Consider the following 20,032-nt stretch of genomic DNA (forward strand, 5'->3'; position numbering starts at 1 on the left):
TAAAGTTGGTTTTTCTCATTCATTTGCTTTGGTACATGGAAACTAAGAATGCTCGAAGGAGCTGAACTTAAATTAGCATCACTAATGCTTAGACAAGATAAATAATATGGTAAAGCATATTAGGGGCACTAACTTAGGATCGTTTTGGTTATTACTTATTGAAGAATATTTTATATTAATAATTTAATAAAATTTAATGATATTTTATAATAACTTAGTAAACCCTAAAAATAATATAATAAATTTAATAATTATTTTATAATTTTAAAATTTAATAAACAAAATAGTTATTTAAATATGATTTAATCCTTTCTAAAACCCAAAACAATAAGGAAGAGAAAGCATATTTTACCTTTAATTTCGACAAAATATTATATTTGCACCATTTTCGGGGTGGGTGTTATGTGTTAACAGTTCTAAGTATTTTGATTTTCTTTCTCGTATGGTAAATCGATATTGATTACGGGTTTTAATTCCAGACCGTGAAATCATGTTGGGATCACTTTACCATGAGATAAAAAGTAAATATACCCTTCTATTTCCTGTGGATTCACAAGGGCGAAACGAAATTTGACAATTTACTAGTTGGATCACTTCTATGGTCAAATATTTTCTTATTAAAATACGCAATATCAGTCAAACTTATTTTGTATGATTTTTAATATAGTTTTAAGAATTAAAATATTTGTTTATAAAATCAATAGATTAAGAGAGAGTTTCATTAACATTATATTTAAAAGTGTTATTAGAAGAATTCTTTGAGCGGATTTAAAGATTAAATGAAATATTATTTTTTTAGGTCCTGAGTTCGAACAAATACGATTGCAGAGTTTGTGTGTATTGTCAATGATTAAGAAATATTATAAAAAATATTATCTTGCACGTGAGACTATTAAAAAAGTGTTATTATAACTCATTAAATACTTCAATGATAAAAAGGGAATGTTGATTTTTTAAAGGTCGTAATTTCGAACAACGGTGTAGATAGGAAAAAAATGTTATTAAGAAATCGTTTTAGAAAAAGTATGATATGGCAACTTAAAGTATTTGGTATTATTATAAAAATATTATAAAAGTTAAAACGTTTAAATATTATATTGAAAAAAAAATTAAAGAAAATATTATGAATTGAAAAAATATAAATAAATTCATTTTGTGATAGAATAAATTAAAATACACTATTTTCAATTTAGAAATAGTCAACAAATTGTGTATAATTTTCACTACTATTAACTTATTCATTCGTTTCAATAAAGAAATAAATCTATTTTTAAACAAATTTATTGAACAAATAATTTTTTGACATTGATTAAATATATACTTATAATTAATTGATTTAATCTAATTTATTCAACTATTTGTTCACTCTGACATGTAAGATACAAAAAATTCATTCATAATGATTGATAAATTACAAAAATTATACATTTAAATCATTATAGAGTATGAATCGAATATAATTTAAATTATATGAGCTATTGGGTTTCGGAGCTACCTTCCTGGCCAAATTGGCCCATTACGGGTCCCGCTAAATTATTTAGCCTATTAGGGTATTCAAACTTTTAATTTGGGATCTACGACAATTGCAATAGTCCCCGTGGAACTCATCACGCTGGTGTGATGAGTTCCATGAAATATAATTTTTTAATGGGTCGTGTCATATGGGTCCCACAACCTGATTAAAAAATAAATTTCAAGAGGGACTCGTCACACCGGCGTGACGAGTCCCAATAAAATATATATTTTTTGTAACTTTTTTTAAAAGAAAATTTTAAAAAATAATATTTTATGGACATGGAACTCATCACGTCGGCGTGACGAGTTCCAACGGCTATAATTTTCAATTTTTTTTTTAAATTTCAATGGAAATTTCACTGACTCAAAATTAAAGGAGTAGTATCGGTACCATTACTCAGAGTATCGATACTACTAATCTAAGTAGTATCGATATCATATATGGTATCGGTAACATTATAGCATTCTGTTTTGACACTAGCGGTACTACCTCAGCAGTATCGGTACTACTATCACTTTAAATCCGTGAAGAAACGTCGTTCCATATAATCCTGATTGTGAAAAATATATCACCATTCGCTGATGTGGCTCTTCATTCATCATTCCTCGATGACGAATGGTTCGTTTTTCTTGCTACAATTTGAAAATAAATTATTTAATACAATTACATAAAATAATTATGATTAATACTATAATTTTGTCAAAACTAAAATGAAATAAAACAAATTAAACTTACTGTTGGACAACAGTCAATCCAACGGTCAAAAAAGTTAAAATTATAGTCATTGGAACTCGTCACGCCGGTGTGACGAGTTCTATGTCCATAAAATATTATTTTTTTTTAAAATTTTCTTTTAAAAATTACAAATTTTTTTTTTTTTTATTCTGATTCGTCACGTCGGTGTGACGAGTCCCTCTTGAAATTTATTTTTAATTAGACTGTGGGGCCCACCTGACACATTCTATTAAAAAATTATATCTCATGGCGTGACGAGTTCCATGGGGACTGTTGCAATTGTCGTAGATCCCAAATTAAAAGTTTAGGTGCCCTAATGGGCTAAATAATTTACCTAGGAGCCGTAATGGGCCAATTTGGCCTACCTTCCTCTATGTTGGGTTGTTCGTGATTCACCTAGATGGGAGCGAAACCATCCGATTTATGGGCTTGGCCCGCACAAGAAAGAGTCGGCTGAGATTTATTACGCGATTTAACCATCATTCAACTCAACTGAAAGCAGCGCATAGCATCTGAGGAAAGGGGAGTGAATTAGTGACCCGCTGAATCAGGGGGGAAAAGAAGAAGAAGAAAAAACTAAAAATGTTCCTGCGATTGATCTCGCGGCCGTTGTTGGCGAAGGTGAAGGAGACAACGGGGATCGTCGGATTAGACGTGGTACCCAACGCCAGGGAAGTTCTTATCGGCCTCTACACGAAGACCCTGAAGGAGATCCAGGCTGTTCCCGACCGTTGAAAACTTCACGCGCCACCGTCTCAAGGTCTGTCAAGAGGAAGAAGATTGGGAAACGATCGAGAAGCGCCTCGGATGTGGCCAGGTCGAGGAGCTAATTGAGGAAGCGCGTGACGAGCTCACTCTTATCTGGAAAATGATCGGTTCGGACCATTTAATCTCTCTTTTTTTCCCATTCTTATTTGAATTGTTTTTTTTCTTCTAAGGTATGTGCTGTTATCAGGTATTAGTTAAGTTGGAAAGTTTAGGATGATGAAGCTCAATATTATCGTGATGCCAGCCTTTGTGTTAGATGTGTTCTTTGCCTTAATGATTGTTCCAGTTTTTCTTTAATCAAACCTGGATCCATAAAAGCTTTTAACAGCTGAGAATTATTTGGGAGCCGAATATGCATCTATTTCTTAGGGTTAACATATCCAAATTAGTTAGCATTGACCATTTTTTATCTATGCAGCCAATTGCATGTTCACCGATTTCCTCAATCTTTAGAATTTGATGTATTGAGACATGAACCATTACTTGGTTACTGTTGCTCTAATTATGAGACTTTACGACATGCTGTTTTTCTGGCTGCTTTGCTTGTCCCTTTGCATTATTACCTGTTGCTTGTGTTGCTTTTTTTGGGGTAAAAGTTTTGGTGCTGTAGTATTCGTAGGTTGTTTGATGTTCTTTGAGCTTTACTCGCCTCCAATTTTGTAAATTGCAAGAAATTTTATGATATTTTGCATTTTTCTTAGTCCTAATGTTTGTTCTCTGTCATGTTGGGCTGCAGAGTGGGATCCCTGGGGTGTTCCAGATGACTATGAATGCGAGGTTATCGAAAATGATGCTCCAGTTCCCAAGCATGTTCCACTACACCGACCCGGTCCTCTTCCAGAGGAGTTTTACAAGACGTTAGAAGCTGTTTCTAAGAAGGATGACCCTAAAATCACATCCGGAGAGCCGCAGATAAAGGAGTAGGTTGCTGCGGGCAGTTAGCTGAAGGCACCAAGGTTTCAGACTCAGAGATTGAGATGTTCTCTCGTTCTTGTTTGTTACTCTTGTATTTTGCCTGTTTCCATGGATGGAATTGGGATTTAACCGAAGATAAAAGCTGGACTGTAACCTTTCAGTTGATAATAAAATCGAATGCCAGTGGTCACAAAATTTTCTTGTCCTATCAGCTCCGGTCTCTCTGCAAACACTATTGAGCCTTTGTTAGTGTGTTCTAACGATTGTGCTTTCAGTGATTGAATCATTTGGCAAGCACTGGATCCTTTCATCCACATCGCCGTCAACTCATTCTTGTATTTACAAACGAACAGTGCACAGAGCAAAGCTCATAATCCCCAAGGAGAAATACCCTAAGCCACACACAGCTGACAGCTGAATATTTACAAAGTCATGTCTATCAATGCACTTTATGCTAAATTGGATACAAACAACGTCCCTAAATATTCTTTAGTAAAGAGTTTTATTTAAATATTATTTTTTCATTCAATTTTATAGACTCAATTAAATTACAAAAAAAATCACGAATAACCGTCACTAATCATATAAATTAAGCTATATACGATGGGTTACATTTAATATGGTATTATCAAAGTAACCATATATTGACTTGAGTTTCGGAATAGGCTTAATACACAAATAAGTGCCTAAACTATACCCTTTTTCCCGAATAGGTGTCTATAGTATTTTATGGCCCATCCAGGTGCATAACGTTACGAACGTTATAACTTTAGGTGCCTGAGCCATTAACGGCTTCAATTTCCTACGTTAAGTGACATGTGTCATAATCTGATAATTTTAAAACTTTTTTTATAAAATTTAAAAAATAAATTATATATTTTTAAAAAGAAAACATAAATTTTGAAATAATCCCAAAACTTTGAAAACATTCATTTCAACCCCTAAACTCATGTTGCCTGTCGCCTTTTACCATTGATGAAGCTTCACCCGACATCACCTCTCACCGACGACCAAAACCCTTATGAAATCGTGACTGATTGACGACCAATCGACGACGAATCGACGTTTTAAACCCCACATACCCTAGGATGAAAATCACGATCCTATACGATTCCAACGACCAATCGACGACAACTACGACGACATATAACTAGGACGATGGCAGAGACTACGTCGGCGGCGGCGATCATGGCTGAAAAGGACAGCGGCGGCAAGTAGTGTTAGCATTTGGAGATTTTAGGGATTTTAAAGCTTTTTTGTAATTTAAAAGAAATTAGAATTTTTTTATAAATATAATAATATTTTTAATATTTTAAAAAAAATATAAATTTCAAAATTATCAGATTGTGACACATGCGACTTAACGAATAAAACTAACGATCTTTATGTCTCAAGCACCTAAAGTGGTCACCTTACTATAAAAACCTAGATGAGTAAAAAAATATTGTAATCACCTATTTAAATAAAAAAAGTATAATTTGAGCAATTATTTGGATATTGAGCCTTCAGCGTTTTTCTCGAAAAATCACCGGTGACCGGTATATTTCTCGATCTAACACCGATTAAACTATATTTCCATATCTAACACCCTTTGCAGTAATGCGCCTTGTCAAATGTATAAAAATATGGGTGTTAATTTTGTAAATATTACTAAACTGGTGCATAATATGTAATTAATTTCTGTTAGAATGATATTTGTGTAAAAACACCAACTTTATCTATTTATTTTTTTGATATTATTTTTAACAACATTTAATAATATTTATTGACTTTTAAAATTAAATTTTTAAAAATATTAAAATAAACCTTTAATTACAATTAAGAGATCAAATGAATTATTATTCACCTTTTTTAAAAAATAAATAAAAATGATTTAAAAATGAATAAAATTCAATAAAAATATAATGTAAAGCTAAAAAATATCACATCTTTATTTAAAATATTCTTTATAATATTAATTTTAAAAAATATAAAATAAATATTAAATTTTATAAAATTATTCATATTTTAAAATACTTTTATATATTCTTTTGCAAATTATTTTATAACTCGACATATTTCGATTTTTGCATGAAATTACACAATACATATATTCTTTTGCATGAATGTTATAAAAAAAAAGGAGTTCATACGCGGGAGAAAATGATGAGATAAAATAGTTTTTTGTGAAGATTGAGCAGAAAAGATCAACTCTTTGATCGAATGTTTATTCGTGGTACAATTGAGTTGATATTTAGACAGCAGTTAGACAATTTTGAGTAATTGACTTTGTACGATCGAATTTTCATTCGATCCATGTAGCTTTCCACACCTACGACTGTTTAACAATCATAAACTTGACTTTAGGTCTTGAGAATAGAGTATTTTAAAATTAATTATTTAAAAATATAAAAAATATTAAAATAAACTTTTAATTACAACTGAGAGATCAAATGAATTATTATTTATTAATTATTATTTTTTAATAACAGTTAATAATGTTTATTTATTTTTAATAAAATTAAAATTTAATATTTATTTTATATTTTTAAAATTAATATTAGAAATAATATTTTAAATAAAGAGGTGATATTTTTTAGCTTTACATTATATTTTTATTGAATTTTATTTATTTTTAATTTTTTTATTGTATTTTTATTTATTTAAAAAAATGAATAATAATTCATTTGATCTCTTAATTGTAATTAAAAGTTTATTTTAATATTTTAATATTTTTAAACAATTAATTTTAAAAATCAATAAACATTATTAATCGTGATTAAAAATAATATCACAAAAAAATTAATAGATAAAATTGGCGTTTTTACACAAATATCAACCTAACAGAAATTAATTGCATATTAGACACCAGTTTTAAAATATTTACAAAACCAATACTCGATTTTTTTTACAAATTTGACAAGACGCGCCTATGGACCTTACTACAAAAAGTATTAGATCAAAAAATATAATTTGATCGATATTAGATCAAAAAATATATCAATTATCGATGATTTTTCGAAAAAAAGGCCTGAGCCTTCACAACATAAATAAAAAAACGAGAAAAAAAAGGCCTGAAAGTTTGGTTGCACTGAAAACCCCAAACCCGAAAGACAAGACAAGACCGACAAAATCGGAGAATTGCTTTTGACACTGACAGTCTGGTCATCTGTTGGTCAATTCCTGAAATACGGTGCGAAATTCACATCTGATAAATCTTTGAAAAACAACCCAATATTTGCCTACTTCGACTTGGATCTACTTCTCAATTCTCGTTTACATCACTGAATCTGAGTTTTTTTTTTCTGCCTTCGAAGATGATGCAGAGTAAGGGATCCAATAGCAAAGTCTCAAATATGGTGTTTCGAACACGAATCTCGTCGTTGTTGATCTCCATGTTTGCAATTTTTGCATCTTTTTACGTTGCTGGCAGGTCAGTTAATAATTACTACCAGACCCTCCTTTTTAATTGTAATGTAAATTTCATTTTACTGATTAAAGATCCTTCCTTCTTTTTCATTTATTGATATCAAAGTTCCCTTCTTTTTTGGTGGAAATTAGATTATGGCAGGATGCACAAACCAGGGTTTATTTGATAAAAGAGCTTGATAGAGTGACAGGGCTGGTGAGAATTTATTAGCATTTAACTTGGTGTTTAGTGTTTTTTTATCATTTGATTTTGGAATTTAGCTGTTTTTTTGGGTTTCATTTATCAATTTTTGCTTTGTTTCTTACTGTTAATGAATTACCGACCTTTCATTTTAGGGCAAATCTGCTATATCAGTAGATGATACTTTGAAAATCATTGCCTGCAGGTAAGGTGGATTATTATTATTATTATGACTAGTACAATTTCTATTGCAACGTTAGTGTTTTTATCAAGGATCCCCTTTCTATTAGGGAACAACACAAGAAATTATCGACCCTTAAGATGGATCTCGCTGCAGCTAGCCGAGAGGGTTTACTTCGAAGCGATCTTCGGATACTAATGGAGCTGTTTCAAAGAGAATACCACTTGTAGTAATAGGAGTTCCAACAGGATTTGGCCGTAAGAACAATAGAGATGCTATACGTAAGGCGTGGATGGGAAGCGGTATGAACACTTGACTTTCCCCCATTTGTTATTGTACTCCCTGTTCTGTCAAATTCTGTTTGCTTAAGTGGATTTATTTTCTTTGAATTTTAATAGGAAAAGAGGGCAATGGAGATCATTTTTGTTTTCTGCTCAAATGCTTGTTTAATTGGTCCCATCTATAGCTATTAGTCTCAAGTAATAGGGGACTAGTTCGATATATGCATCTTCGACCAGCAATTTATGTACATCCAACTAGTGAAATGCGTTTGCTGCATTCTGCATTTGTACTGAGAGAGAGTGAGATCGATTTGTGAATGATGATATGTTTTTCGTCCATTGGGGAACAAAACCTGAATGTTTGATTCTCCAGGTGCAACTTTGGAGAAAATGGAAAAGAAAAGGGCATAGTTTCACGATTTGTCATTGGAAGAAGGTATAATCATCTCTACCAATTTTTCATTTTTGTTCGTAGGGGTCTTGCAAAATTATGAAGATGGTAAGCTAGAATCATTCTTAAGTTGCATAGTTTTACAGCGCGGACCGAGGGGACAATTTGGACAGGAACGTTGATGATGAAAATAGGCAAACAAATGACTTTATGATTCTTGTAAGTCAACGGTACACACGTAATGCAAATTTTTCTTCTTCTTTTACGAGTCAGTTGAAAGCTCTTAAGTTGCTTTGTTTCATAAAGTTAGATATCGATGCAATTGTATGATCATTTCTATATACTTCTTTAACAGGACCAAGTGGAAGCACCTGGGGAGCTTCCAAAGAAGGCCAAAATGTTTTTTGCTCTTGCTGCAGATAGATGGGATGCTGATTTTTATGCAAAAGTCAGCGACGATGTTTATGTAAATATCGGTTAGTATTGCAATCTATGCAAACCTATGATCTTTCTTGATCCCTACCTTGTGCATCAATGTGAAGTTGAAAGAATCGTATGCAGAATTCTCAACTTCTCAAAGTTGAGCACTTTGTTTTATATCAAGTTGCTTTACTTTGTTTCTCGATTTCAAGAACAACCTTGGCTATATCTTTGTGAGGTCGAATTCACAGTGATGATTCTCTGGGATGATCCTATGCAGTTGAAAACCATTTCTAATATCATAAACTGACTTAAGTGACAATACCATAATTTCAACATATCATAGATTGATCTTTTAAATATGTTGATTGCGGATGTTGAATAATGTTAACCGGGGCTCACTGCATGAAAATCTGTCGAATTCATTACCTGCATTCTCTGTAGTATCCTGATTTTGTTCTATTCTATCATAGTGAAAGATAAACAAGTTCCATTACAAGACCTGTTTCATTATTGATAAAACATTTGATCAGTACTCGTCTTAACACCATCAACAACTTCATGTTTTCCAGATGCCTTGGGAGCTACACTTACATCACATCTAGATAAACCTCGAGTTTATATTGGCTGTATGAAATCAGGCGAAGTTTTTTCAGAACCGTGAGTTTGGCCTAGATATAGAGTCTACAATAGGATATATGAGTTCGGTATATAATTGAATAGCCTCTATCTCTTCTCATGCTTGCAAATATTGGCAGGAGCCATAAATGGTATGAACCGGATTGGTGGAAGTTTGGTGATAAAAAATCGTAAGTTTTGCTGCCACTGGTTTCATCTTCTAGCCCAATATCTGTTAATATAATTTATCTGCCTACGCTATCAAGATCCCTGTTATCGGATTAGTTGTAAAAGCACTTATTCTTTCCTGAATTTAAGTTTTGAAACCTTCAGTTAATGAAATGCGTTTCAAATGTTAAGCTCTCTTACTTATGGACGGAAATTTGAATATGTTTCTTGTACCTGTTATTTACTTCTGATATTTAATCTCCTCGTATGGAGTTCTTTTTCCTTAATCTTTTTTTTTCTGGCGTTCTACAGATATTTCCGCCATGCTTCAGGTGAAATGTATGTTATATCAGGCGCTTTGGCTAAATTTATTTCGATAAACAGGTCGGGCACTTCTCTTTGCTGCACAATTTCATGGAGCTTATGCCATAATAAAGCATGTTGATCCTAATTTTTTACTGCAGAAATCTTCTGCGCACATATGCTCATGATGATGTCAGCGCTGGATCGTGGTTTTTAGGGCTTGATGTCAAACATGTAGATGAAGGGAAGTTTTGCTGCTCATCTTGGTTCACAGGTCTCTCTATCTCTCTCTGTCTCTCTTGCACGTGCACACATTTGATGTTATGCATATTGGTAATTTACTGCAAGAAGAAGCTATGATGCTCTTAGTTTTCAAGCGCGCGCCTAAGGCGCCGGGCGCAGCTGGGCGCCAGAAAAATCTCTTTCGACGGCACAGGCGCAGCGCAGAACGGTTCCCCGCTTTTGGCTTGCGCCTATGTGGGGGGAGAGAAATTAATAGAAAACTTACCACGTCTCTCTTCTGCATCTCTTCTCTGCTTCTTCATTTCTGTTCAAAACTTCTCTAATAAAAACCTTTAGTTTTTGAGCAGGGAAAGGTTACCACGTCTCTCTTCTCCATCGCTTATTTATTGGGCTGTTTTGGGGTTATTTCTTTCTTTTTGCTTTGGTTCCCTAAACTCTTTAATGAAGCTTTGATTGCTGCCCGTTAGTGCATTGCAGATGGCATGTAAATGAATTGAACGTTCAGCGAACTGTTCATGAACTGTGCGGCGGGAAGTTCGTTTACGTGCGTTTATTTATTAAATGAACGAACATGAACAAGATTTTGCGTTCGTTTAATTAAACGAACGAACATAAACAAAGGGCACGTTCGTTCATTTACGTTCGTGAACGTTCGATTATATGTTTGTTCATTTATGTTCGTTTATTTATGTTCGAACAGAGGGCAAATTGAATATGTTACGAAGATTATTGAAGTTGTTTGGATTTCAAGAAGATTGTTTTGTTGAACAAATTAACTTTAAGACTTTATTACGTTCATATAACTTATTTATGATTTATGTATGTTTTTGTCGTATTCGAACAAATTAACTCTAAAATTGCAGGTTATATTAATGAATTTTAAGTTGTTATTCTTGTTGTTTACTTTTTTTTTTACATTCGTTTGTTGTGTTCAAATAAGTTTTTTTTGTGTTTGTGTTGTTCGTTTATGTTCGTTTATTGTGTTCGTTTATGTTCGTTTATTGTGTTCGTTTATGTTCGTTCGTTCGTGTTCGTTTATTTATTAAATGAACAAATATGAACAAGCTATATTCCTTAATGAACGAAGATGAACAAAAAAAAATTGTTCGTTTATGTTCGTGTTCGTTTATGTTCCTTTATTTATTAAATGAACGAACATGAACATACCTCATTTCGTGTGTGTTCGGTTCGTTTACAGACCTAATTGCACATGGACAACATGTAATTGTTTCTTTTTAAAGTTCAATAAATACTAGAGTGGCTTTTCCTTTTTCAAAAAAAAAAAAATTAATACATGATATCAAATTATTTTCTCAATCTGCCATTCTTTGAAAATGATTTATTTTAATTTATATTATTAAAAAATTATCTATATTTATTAAATTTTATTTATATTATTAAAAATATGTTGTATAATTAATTTATAGATTTTTAGTATAAAAATGCGCACCTTCGTCCGCACCTAGGCGTGCTCCAGAGGCTTTTTTGTGCCTTTTAAAACTAGAGTTGCTCTAACCCTTTTTCCGACCCTTATTTGAACATGGGAACTGTAGATATGATCTTCCGATAATCTTCAATTCATGAAAAAACTTTATACTTGCATTAGACTTGTATTCATGTCCGACACTCACACACTCAAGTCACCGTAACATAGAGAACAAATATAGAAGAATTATTACTCGTGAGACAGTTTCAGGTATAGGTAGACATGCCAAAATGGGAATGTTCTTCTAGACAGATCCTGTGGACTCTTCGTCTCTTCTTTTTTCTGGAAGTAGTATCCAACATTTTTTTTTCTCACAAAGTAGTCGTATCCGACACAAGTCCAGGAATATAACCCTCCAAGAACCCTCCTAATGTATGGGAAAACTTGAGAGGGGTGGGGGGGATTAACATACCTGTGCTGGACATACTCGTATCCAAAGCTCTCACTAGAATTCAAGTTATATAGGATCGATCAAGTTGGCTCTTTCTTGAGGTAACTAACATGCATGTTTTTTTTATTTGGTTTCAGGAGTTATTTGTTATGGAGTTTGAGTTTATTTACAGACACCGGAAAGCAAATACGAGGCTGATGCTATGGGATAGGATGTATTGTATTTACAAATAACCACAATCTGCTCCCATTAATTTGATGAAAAAGTGCTCCTTAGAGCTTGATTAGAGGGCTTCTTGCTTGCACAGTAGTTGTTTTGACTGCCCATCTGATGAACCGTTGAGAATAGAGTTTGAAAATGACACAGTGAAGGTTATTATACCATTGAGTTAAAATCATAGTAGCTTTAAGAGCCTTACATGATTCATTTTTCTATTTGTTAGTTCTTTAGACTTGTATAAGTTTACTCTTTTATATGAGAAACATCTTAGACATGATTTATTCTAGAGTATATATCATTTGGTTTAATATATAAGTAAATATATGCTAGCAAGGCTCGGGATGAGTTCTGGATGCAATGATAGGAAGATCGTATTCATATATTCGAATTATTCATGTTCGAATATTGCAGAACATACAATGAAGTGAATGACCAAGTCCAAGTTATAGTATAGTATAAACAATATATAAATGTATTCTCCAGAACAATGATTTAGGGAACAATACACGACACCCATACATTTAACACCAAAGAGGTATCTTTTATCAGAGACATCAAATATTATAGAATGACTATTTGTACAATCTGTTTAAAGCGGCAAAACACATGGAAATTAATGGTGTAAAACCATTCTAGTTTTCATTGGCATAGAAACTATTTAGTTTACCATATCATACTCATGACGAGCTGTTAAGGAAATGTGCCAATGCCTTGTCTGTGTCATTGTCATACATGAGTCAGGCTTCCGCCACATTGTTCGACGAGAATCCCATTTCTCACAGTAGGTTGTAGCCGGTGACAAATTCCCGAACCTATGGATGCAAATAAACAACATAAATATATGGCAAAAAATGACATTCTGTGATGAAATTTTGAAAAAGGCAGCTGCATAATAAGAATAATTGATGAAACTACTCAAGCTAAAGGAATTGAACAAGTTTCAACCTCATTACAAGGATCCTTATTTTGTGCTTCCACAACATGAAGGAACCTAAGTGGCTAAGTCATGGGCCACAAAAACAGTGATTCCTCCTAGAACGCTATGGTGCCAAAATAAAAAGAAAACAGAGTAGCCGAAAAGAAGCTGAGCATGCCATTAAACCTAAATTACTCTCTGCCAGTGAAGAAAATGGGGTACACAAGATTCTAATCGTTCAAGGTGAATATTTATCCCAATCTTCAGCATAAAGCAGGTGCATGACCAATTGAACATAACTAGTTATACTGAAGATTTGGGAGAAATCAAATCTAACATACATCACAATTCATATAATCTTGGAATACTTTATAATAGACCCAAGTTTTATGCCATTACTACAATTAAGCCATACACTAGGTTCTGATAATAAGTGAACTCGCTAAGTTTTAATAATACTTTGATGCAATGACATATGCCAACATACCTTGGTTGGATTGTCACCATAGTTTGCAATGGCAACAGTCACCGCTTCTCGATTAAGTGTGGAGGCAATGTATTTGCTCACCACAGGGTCTGAATTTGCACCCTGCACGTTCAAATCATTGTTCTTTTTCTTCTAAGATAAACCCTTAAAGCTAAACAAATATAAACTAATTCCATTAAAACAACAGCGTTAAGACAAACTATTGAACAGACCAATTAAAATGTTAACGGAAGATATAAAAGGTCTAAATCTGTAGATGGAAGAATAACAGCGTACCATTGATGAAGTTGTTTCGGTCGACTTTGGAGCAAAGTTTTCCAAGCCAAGCTTGCTCCAATTCATGTTTTCTTTGTCTGCCTCAGCCAGGATTTTCCTCTCAAACTCGAAATCAAACTGGAAATTTTCTGCGAGGGATATCCGCAACTTGAGGAGACAATTGAGGCTGCAACAAAATGACAAATTGATTAATAGGATTAACTTATTCATCTAATTAAAACCCCAAATGCAAGCGACTGAAAGCTTACCGGAGGAGTAATACGATATTCTGGTTTCAAAGCAACCCTAATGCCCAATCCCGCTGCCATGAAACAAAATTAGGGGGGAAAGCAAATTTAGAAAGAAAAAAATATGAAAAAATAGCAAAAAATATATTTTTTATAGGGAGATAGCTTACTGGAAGTGGAAGGAGCAGAAGTATGGTGGAAGGAGGAGACGCGGGTTGTGGGAGGGACAACGCCGTGAGCGGTGGGATGAGCACCGACTCTTGGGTATAATGGAGGTCCGTACATCGGATGGGTAGATGACGATGAAATGGATTGTTGCCGGTACATCGGGATCTGCGCATCGTACGGTGGACCTGTTCTGTTCCTAAAATCATAATCCATTGCGACTCTAATCGGATCGGAGAGGATGAAAGAATTATGCAATAGAGGAGGAAATTATTAGGAAAACGGAGAATGTCTCATTTGCGAAGCTTTTTCTTCTCTGAGGATCTGATTGTTAAGTACGCGCCAACGTAGTCTCGGAAATAAATTATCAAATATTCAAGGTTTAATGATATATGAGTCTCTTAATTTAAAAAAAAAACTAATATGGTCCTTAATTTTTTTTACACCTATCGTGATTCTTAAATTCAGAAAAAAAACAATATAATATTTTGACTAACGAAAGCTATTATTGAATGGTAGTTCTACTAAAATATGTTGACATGGTTTATCAATTTTAATATACTACGCCTTAATCTTTGCTTTTTACTACATGGAATTTGTTATCCATCAACTACCTTCGAATACATCATGTCAAACGTTATTATTGTCAAAGATACTATGTTTTGAAAACCGGATCGGATCGGTCGGTTCAATCGGTTCAACCGAAAATCATTGTTTAGTCCGGTTCAATCTAAACCGATTGAACCGTTATTAGTGAACCGGCCAGAACCGTTGAACTGTTTGAATCGGACCGGCTGAAAACCGAAAAAAATCGAAAAAAACGAGATTTTTATTTTTTTATTAAAAAAAATTAAATCAAACAACGTCGTTTGTTAAACGAGCTAAGTCGAACTCGAGTATTGTTGAGCTCGACTCGAACTTGAAAACTTTAAAAGTAAGTTCAACTCAACTCAAACTCACAAGCTAAAAATTATCAAGTTCAACTCAAACTCGAAATATAATACTAAAACTTGAACTCAAAAAGGCTTGAACTCAAAAAAATTTAGAAGCTCGATTGAAGCCTAAAATTCGAGCTTGATTGAAGTGAAAGAATAGTTCACTCAATGCTCACCAAAAGACTCCATGATTTTGAATGTCAAATTACATCTATTATTTATAGAAGTTAGTTGTGATGCGCTTCTATGTTTCTTAGCAATGTGAGATTGTTTTGTTCACATATTTTTACTCTTTAGACTTTTGGGATGCTCTTCTATGTTTCTTAGCCATGTGAGATTGTTTAAAAAAAAATTAAACCAAACAATATCATTTTGTTATGCTTTTTTAACCCCAAATTTATTTTTTAATTATAGTTATATAATTATATTTATTATTTAATATGTTTTACCTTAAATGTTGTAGTTAATTTAAATCATTTTGTTTCACTTGATTTTATGGTTTTTAACTTATATATGTTATGACTTGCTTTGAATATGACTTGTGATATAAAAATTATTTTTTATTAAATATTTTTGGTATTTTTATTTAATTTTTTAAATAATTAAGACGTCGTCCGATTTTTTCGACCGATTGAACCGATTCGACCGGTTGAACCAATAAACCTATAACATGACCGGTTCGCTAATCGGTCCGATTCTGAAAACCATGCAAAGACATCACCTTCTATTTAGCAATTGCAACGAGTATTCCCATGATAAAATAGGAATTCATTCTTCTATTTCTTTCTAATTGTTCGAGATACTACATTTAACCACAAACTAATTATCATATTCATCATCTCTTACAGCATTAAAGAAAACCCAATCATCAATGTGATTCTCACTCCATTACATATTGTCTTTATATTTTTTTATTGTATTAAAAAGATTTTAAAGAGAATTGCTATACTTTATTTAAATTATATCAGATTTAAATTGAAATCGCTCGATTTTTTTAACTTCTATTGTCCTTCAATAGAACTGTTATAGTTTACTTAAGTTATATCAGATATAACTAAATTTATTTCATTATAATATATTGGTTATTTATATCCTTTTTTTATTTATTTATATAGTTGGATAAGTGCATAAATATAATAGTAGAAGAATTATAATGAAATACTCCCCGTAAGAAGAACGCCAACAATGGGACCCACAAGAGAATAACCCAATCAGCAACGCTCAAAAGGACCGGCCCACCCATTTATAAAATACCGCCACCACAGTCGATCATAAATTCGCCTATATTTTGCTCGCACATTTCTTCATTTCCCTTCAATCTAAAACCTTTTCTCTCTTATCCACCCAAAGTTCATTCAGGCATTCAACCGCCGCCCCCCTCTAAAGGAGGATCATCTTTTCAGGTTCGATCTCTAGGATTTCTCGCTTTTAATTGTTCTTTTTTTGTTGCGTTTTTTATATTTTTTTATCTATGCACTATGGGTCGTAGGGTTCGCGATGGCATCAAAGCGGATCTTGAAGGAATTGAAGGATTTACAGAAGGATCCTCCTACATCTTGCAGCGCTGGTATAACCATTTCGCTGTTGTTACTAACATTTTTTCAATTATTGATGAATTTTATGGTTATATTACTGCGAGACGATAGATTTTATCGGTATATATGTTTCGGATTTAATTGAGGATTAAAAAAATTGTTGATGAATTTATCATTGATTTTCTTATTGAAAGGTTGCTGAAACGATTGTAACATTTGTTTGCGATTATTCATAAACGATTGCAATTTTCGTTTACTGTTTTGCATCATAAACGTGTTGATTTTGCAAAAATTAAAATCCTATCAATATCTAGATAAAAATGACTGTTTCAGTGTGTTCAATTGAAACGTTTTATAAATTAAATTTGTGTCGAACCGGAAGTAGTCCTTAATTTTCATATTCGATCACATATTATATAACGTGTCGAAACTATATAGGTTCTGTGAGACACCTGTATATGTGTATTTTGTCTTATCATGTTTTAAGTAGATGTTGACAAAGGTATTTGACATATTTTATACACTTATGACATGGTGATAATGTCTGCACTTTCATCATGTGATGGCATCATCAGTTGAAGAGTTTTGATTTGTTTATTATGACTCCAAAGACAGATTAATAGAATGGGAAGAATACGTATTTGTTAATTTTCATGTGATGGATGTTATCGTTTGCCTTCTCGGCTTATAACAGGAGGCAGTAAAATAAAACCTTCGATAGTCATTATTATGCCAGCTGATGCTCAAACACAGTTGTGATAGGGTGAATTAGGAAGCAGATTCTTAATTTGTTGTAACCCCTTTCTGTTATATAGTTTATTTGTTATAACCCCTTTCTGTTATATAGTTTATGACCATAGTTGATAACGTGTTATGCAACATCAAGTTGGAGTGGTTTGCCTAACCTGGGTTTGTTGTCTAGTTGATTGGGCCTACCCTTCCTAGGGAAACCTTGATTGTCAAGTTGATTGATATTCTCTAGCTTCTCTATAAGTTAAAAGGATATCAATATTTCATAAAATATCTACATTTTTTTCTAATGTTTTCACTCATGTTTTTCTTCTGCTGGTTGTGCATGTACAAGTGCCCAACGAGTATCACTGACCTACATTACCTGCATATTGCTAATGGTTAATTGGACAATGTTGCAGGCCCTGTTGCCGAAGACATGTTTCACTGGCAGGCAACAATCATGGGTCCACCCGACAGTCCTTATGCTGGGGGTGTTTTCCTGGTGACCATCCATTTTCCTCCAGATTATCCCTTTAAGCCTCCCAAGGTACTTTTTATGTGCGGTTTTTCTTTACCATAGTGGTAGGATATTTACTTGTGACATTTGCAAGTGCATGAATGCTATATCAGTCAATTTTATTCTATGTTGACGGCTACCTATATAGTCCAGATTCGATGTTACATTATTTGAAATATCCTTCCCTCCCCCGCTCCTCTAGCATCTCCATTCTGTCAAACTTCCAAGAAATTAAGGATCGTGCTTTTAGTAGATAATTTTTGCGTGTTACTTGTTGATGGTGTGATGTATGCCCTTGGAGAGTGAGAGATGCTTGCCTTCATTACCACCTTACTCGAAATGCTTCTTTCTTTTAAATCGCTGGTTCAAATGAAACTGGAATGCTATCAATTGGGTTATTATTATCAAAAGCTCGAAATGGCTGAAAATATATGAAAATGAAAATGAAAATAAATGTTCTTCTTCATGGGTAGATTTCTTTTGTTTGGCTGACTGTAAGAATTTACGTTGCTTGACACAAAATTATTAAAGCTAGACGAGATGCAAAGTATGTAATGCCTCCTCTCTAATTTTTTCCATATGATAATGGCTTTTGCAGGTGGCATTTAGAACAAAGGTATTCCATCCCAATATCAATAGCAATGGAAGCATTTGCCTAGACATCTTGAAGGAACAATGGAGTCCTGCGCTGACAATATCCAAGGTGAGTTTCCTCTAAATATCTAGATACTCCTTTCCGGAACTCCTCTCATATATTTGCCATTAAGGGTGCAAAAATTGATCCAACTGGAATGAGCCACCACCCGTGGCGGCCAAAACAAATCATATCAGAAGGTCACCAACCTTGAAACAAATCTGATCATTCCCAAAATATGAATCACAATGCCAAGCCCGATGAGAGATGACCATCTTAACAAAGCAAAAGTGATAGAATCCGACCCAATACCCAAAATGGTACCCGGTCTTTTAATTTTAGTATCCGATTTGTTTGCTTCATCGTTTTAATATGTTGTTGTAGGTGTTGCTATCAATTTGTTCTTTGCTGACGGACCCAAACCCCGATGATCCATTGGTGCCTGAGATTGCTCACATGTACAAAACGGACAGGAACAAGTACGAGACAACTGCAAGGAGCTGGACCCAGAAGTACGCCATGGGCTAACGAGCTTTGTCGTGTGTAAGGGGAAACACCATGTTTCTTTTTTAATTTTTTTCCATATATTCTGGTTTTTTAAAGGAAAGGTCTATGCATGCATGTTTGTTCTGTCACTTGAAGCCTAAAGTGAACATGAAGGATTCAACAACAATGGATAAATGCAAATTTGGAACCGTGAAACTGTCCTAAATCTGAAAATGTTGACAATTCTCCCTAATCATATTTATGTAACTCTAGAACCTGTAATTTGGGTCAATGTTGAATTACTTTATTTAATATTATTCATACAATCATATGTTAGATAAATTATTTTAGTAATTATATATTTTGAAAAAGTACATGTTCTCTTTCTATTTAATTTTAAAAAATAAATCTTGAAAATGAACATTTTTAAAATTAAGTTTTTATCTTATATTTTGATTATTTATGTAATATATATTTTTTAACTGTGAATGTTCTTATTATTATTAAGAGCTGTCATGCAATTAGAATATTACCGGGAACAGGCTCAACCGGTAAAGAGATAAATAAAAGACAAAATACGAGTAATAAACAGAGAAGAAACTAGAGAGAAGTAGACAGCTTCCAGAAACTCCAATCAACTGCTGGAGAAGAAAATTCATTCATGATTTTATTCTTAATTTTTGTTGATATAATAGATTTGAATCTGAAGATCTAGTTTTTGTTCCACATACTCTGGAAAAAAATTAGAAACTACTAATGTAAGAACACTGGGAAAAATGATTTTTCATTCAAGATCTATTTGATTATAATTAAATGGATTAGATCACTTTGTTATATAAGCAGAGAAAAAACTGGGGGAGTCTGGTTATACCACCCAAATTTGTCGGAGTACATGCAA

The 20,032-nt window shown here is 33.2% G+C and overlaps 2 protein-coding genes and 2 pseudogenes across 3 annotated transcripts; 3 read left to right on the plus strand and 1 right to left on the minus strand.

The window, feature by feature from the left end:
• The first annotated feature begins 2,709 nt into the window (after nt 1-2,709).
• Nucleotides 2,710-4,154, plus strand: LOC120140458 (annotated as a pseudogene).
• A 2,803-nt stretch (nt 4,155-6,957) lies between these two features.
• Nucleotides 6,958-12,275, plus strand: LOC120140464 (hydroxyproline O-galactosyltransferase HPGT1-like). The gene is given in 14 exon segments (XM_039155448.1): nt 6,958-7,346; nt 7,475-7,538; nt 7,679-7,728; nt 7,814-7,866; nt 7,869-8,006; nt 8,359-8,379; nt 8,382-8,421; nt 8,523-8,595; nt 8,732-8,852; nt 9,369-9,456; nt 9,555-9,605; nt 9,895-9,966; nt 10,047-10,159; nt 12,143-12,275. Coding segments are annotated over 14 exon segments (1,023 nt in total). The 5' UTR covers nt 6,958-7,230; the 3' UTR covers nt 12,166-12,275.
• Nucleotides 12,276-12,744: 469 nt separating this feature from the next.
• LOC120140466 lies at nt 12,745-14,618 on the minus strand (annotated as a pseudogene).
• Nucleotides 14,619-16,503: 1,885 nt separating this feature from the next.
• Nucleotides 16,504-19,385, plus strand: LOC120140467 (ubiquitin-conjugating enzyme E2 10). 2 transcript variants are annotated; one of them, XM_039155449.1, is made up of 5 exons: nt 16,504-16,633; nt 16,720-16,797; nt 17,917-18,044; nt 18,613-18,717; nt 19,033-19,176. In XM_039155449.1, the coding sequence occupies exons 2-5, from the start codon at nt 16,728-16,730 to the stop codon at nt 19,174-19,176; spliced, it is 447 nt and encodes a 148-aa protein (XP_039011380.1). In that variant the 5' UTR covers nt 16,504-16,633; nt 16,720-16,727. The 2 variants fall into 2 exon arrangements, with proteins under 2 accessions (XP_039011380.1, XP_039011381.1); XM_039155450.1 differs by lacking the exon at nt 16,504-16,633 and having other exon boundaries at nt 16,728-16,797; nt 19,033-19,385.
• Nucleotides 19,386-20,032: the final 647 nt, after the last annotated feature.

This window comes from Hibiscus syriacus, unplaced genomic scaffold (genome assembly GCF_006381635.1).
Source record: "Hibiscus syriacus cultivar Baekdansim isolate YM2019G1 unplaced genomic scaffold, ASM638163v2 tig00110785_pilon, whole genome shotgun sequence".
Lineage (NCBI taxonomy): Eukaryota > Viridiplantae > Streptophyta > Magnoliopsida > Malvales > Malvaceae > Hibiscus > Hibiscus syriacus.

What these genes read in the sequence shown, in the direction of transcription:
- LOC120140467 (XM_039155449.1), top strand. Translation starts at nt 16,728, where the DNA reads ATGGCATCAAAGCGGATCTTGAAGGAATTGAAGGATTTACAGAAGGAT. An exon ending in ATCCCTTTAAGCCTCCCAAG is followed by an intron (nt 18,045 to 18,612) that starts GTACTTTTTATG and finishes TGGCTTTTGCAG; the next exon opens with GTGGCATTTAGAACAAAGGT. An exon ending in CTGCGCTGACAATATCCAAG is followed by an intron (nt 18,718 to 19,032) that starts GTGAGTTTCCTC and finishes ATGTTGTTGTAG; the next exon opens with GTGTTGCTATCAATTTGTTC.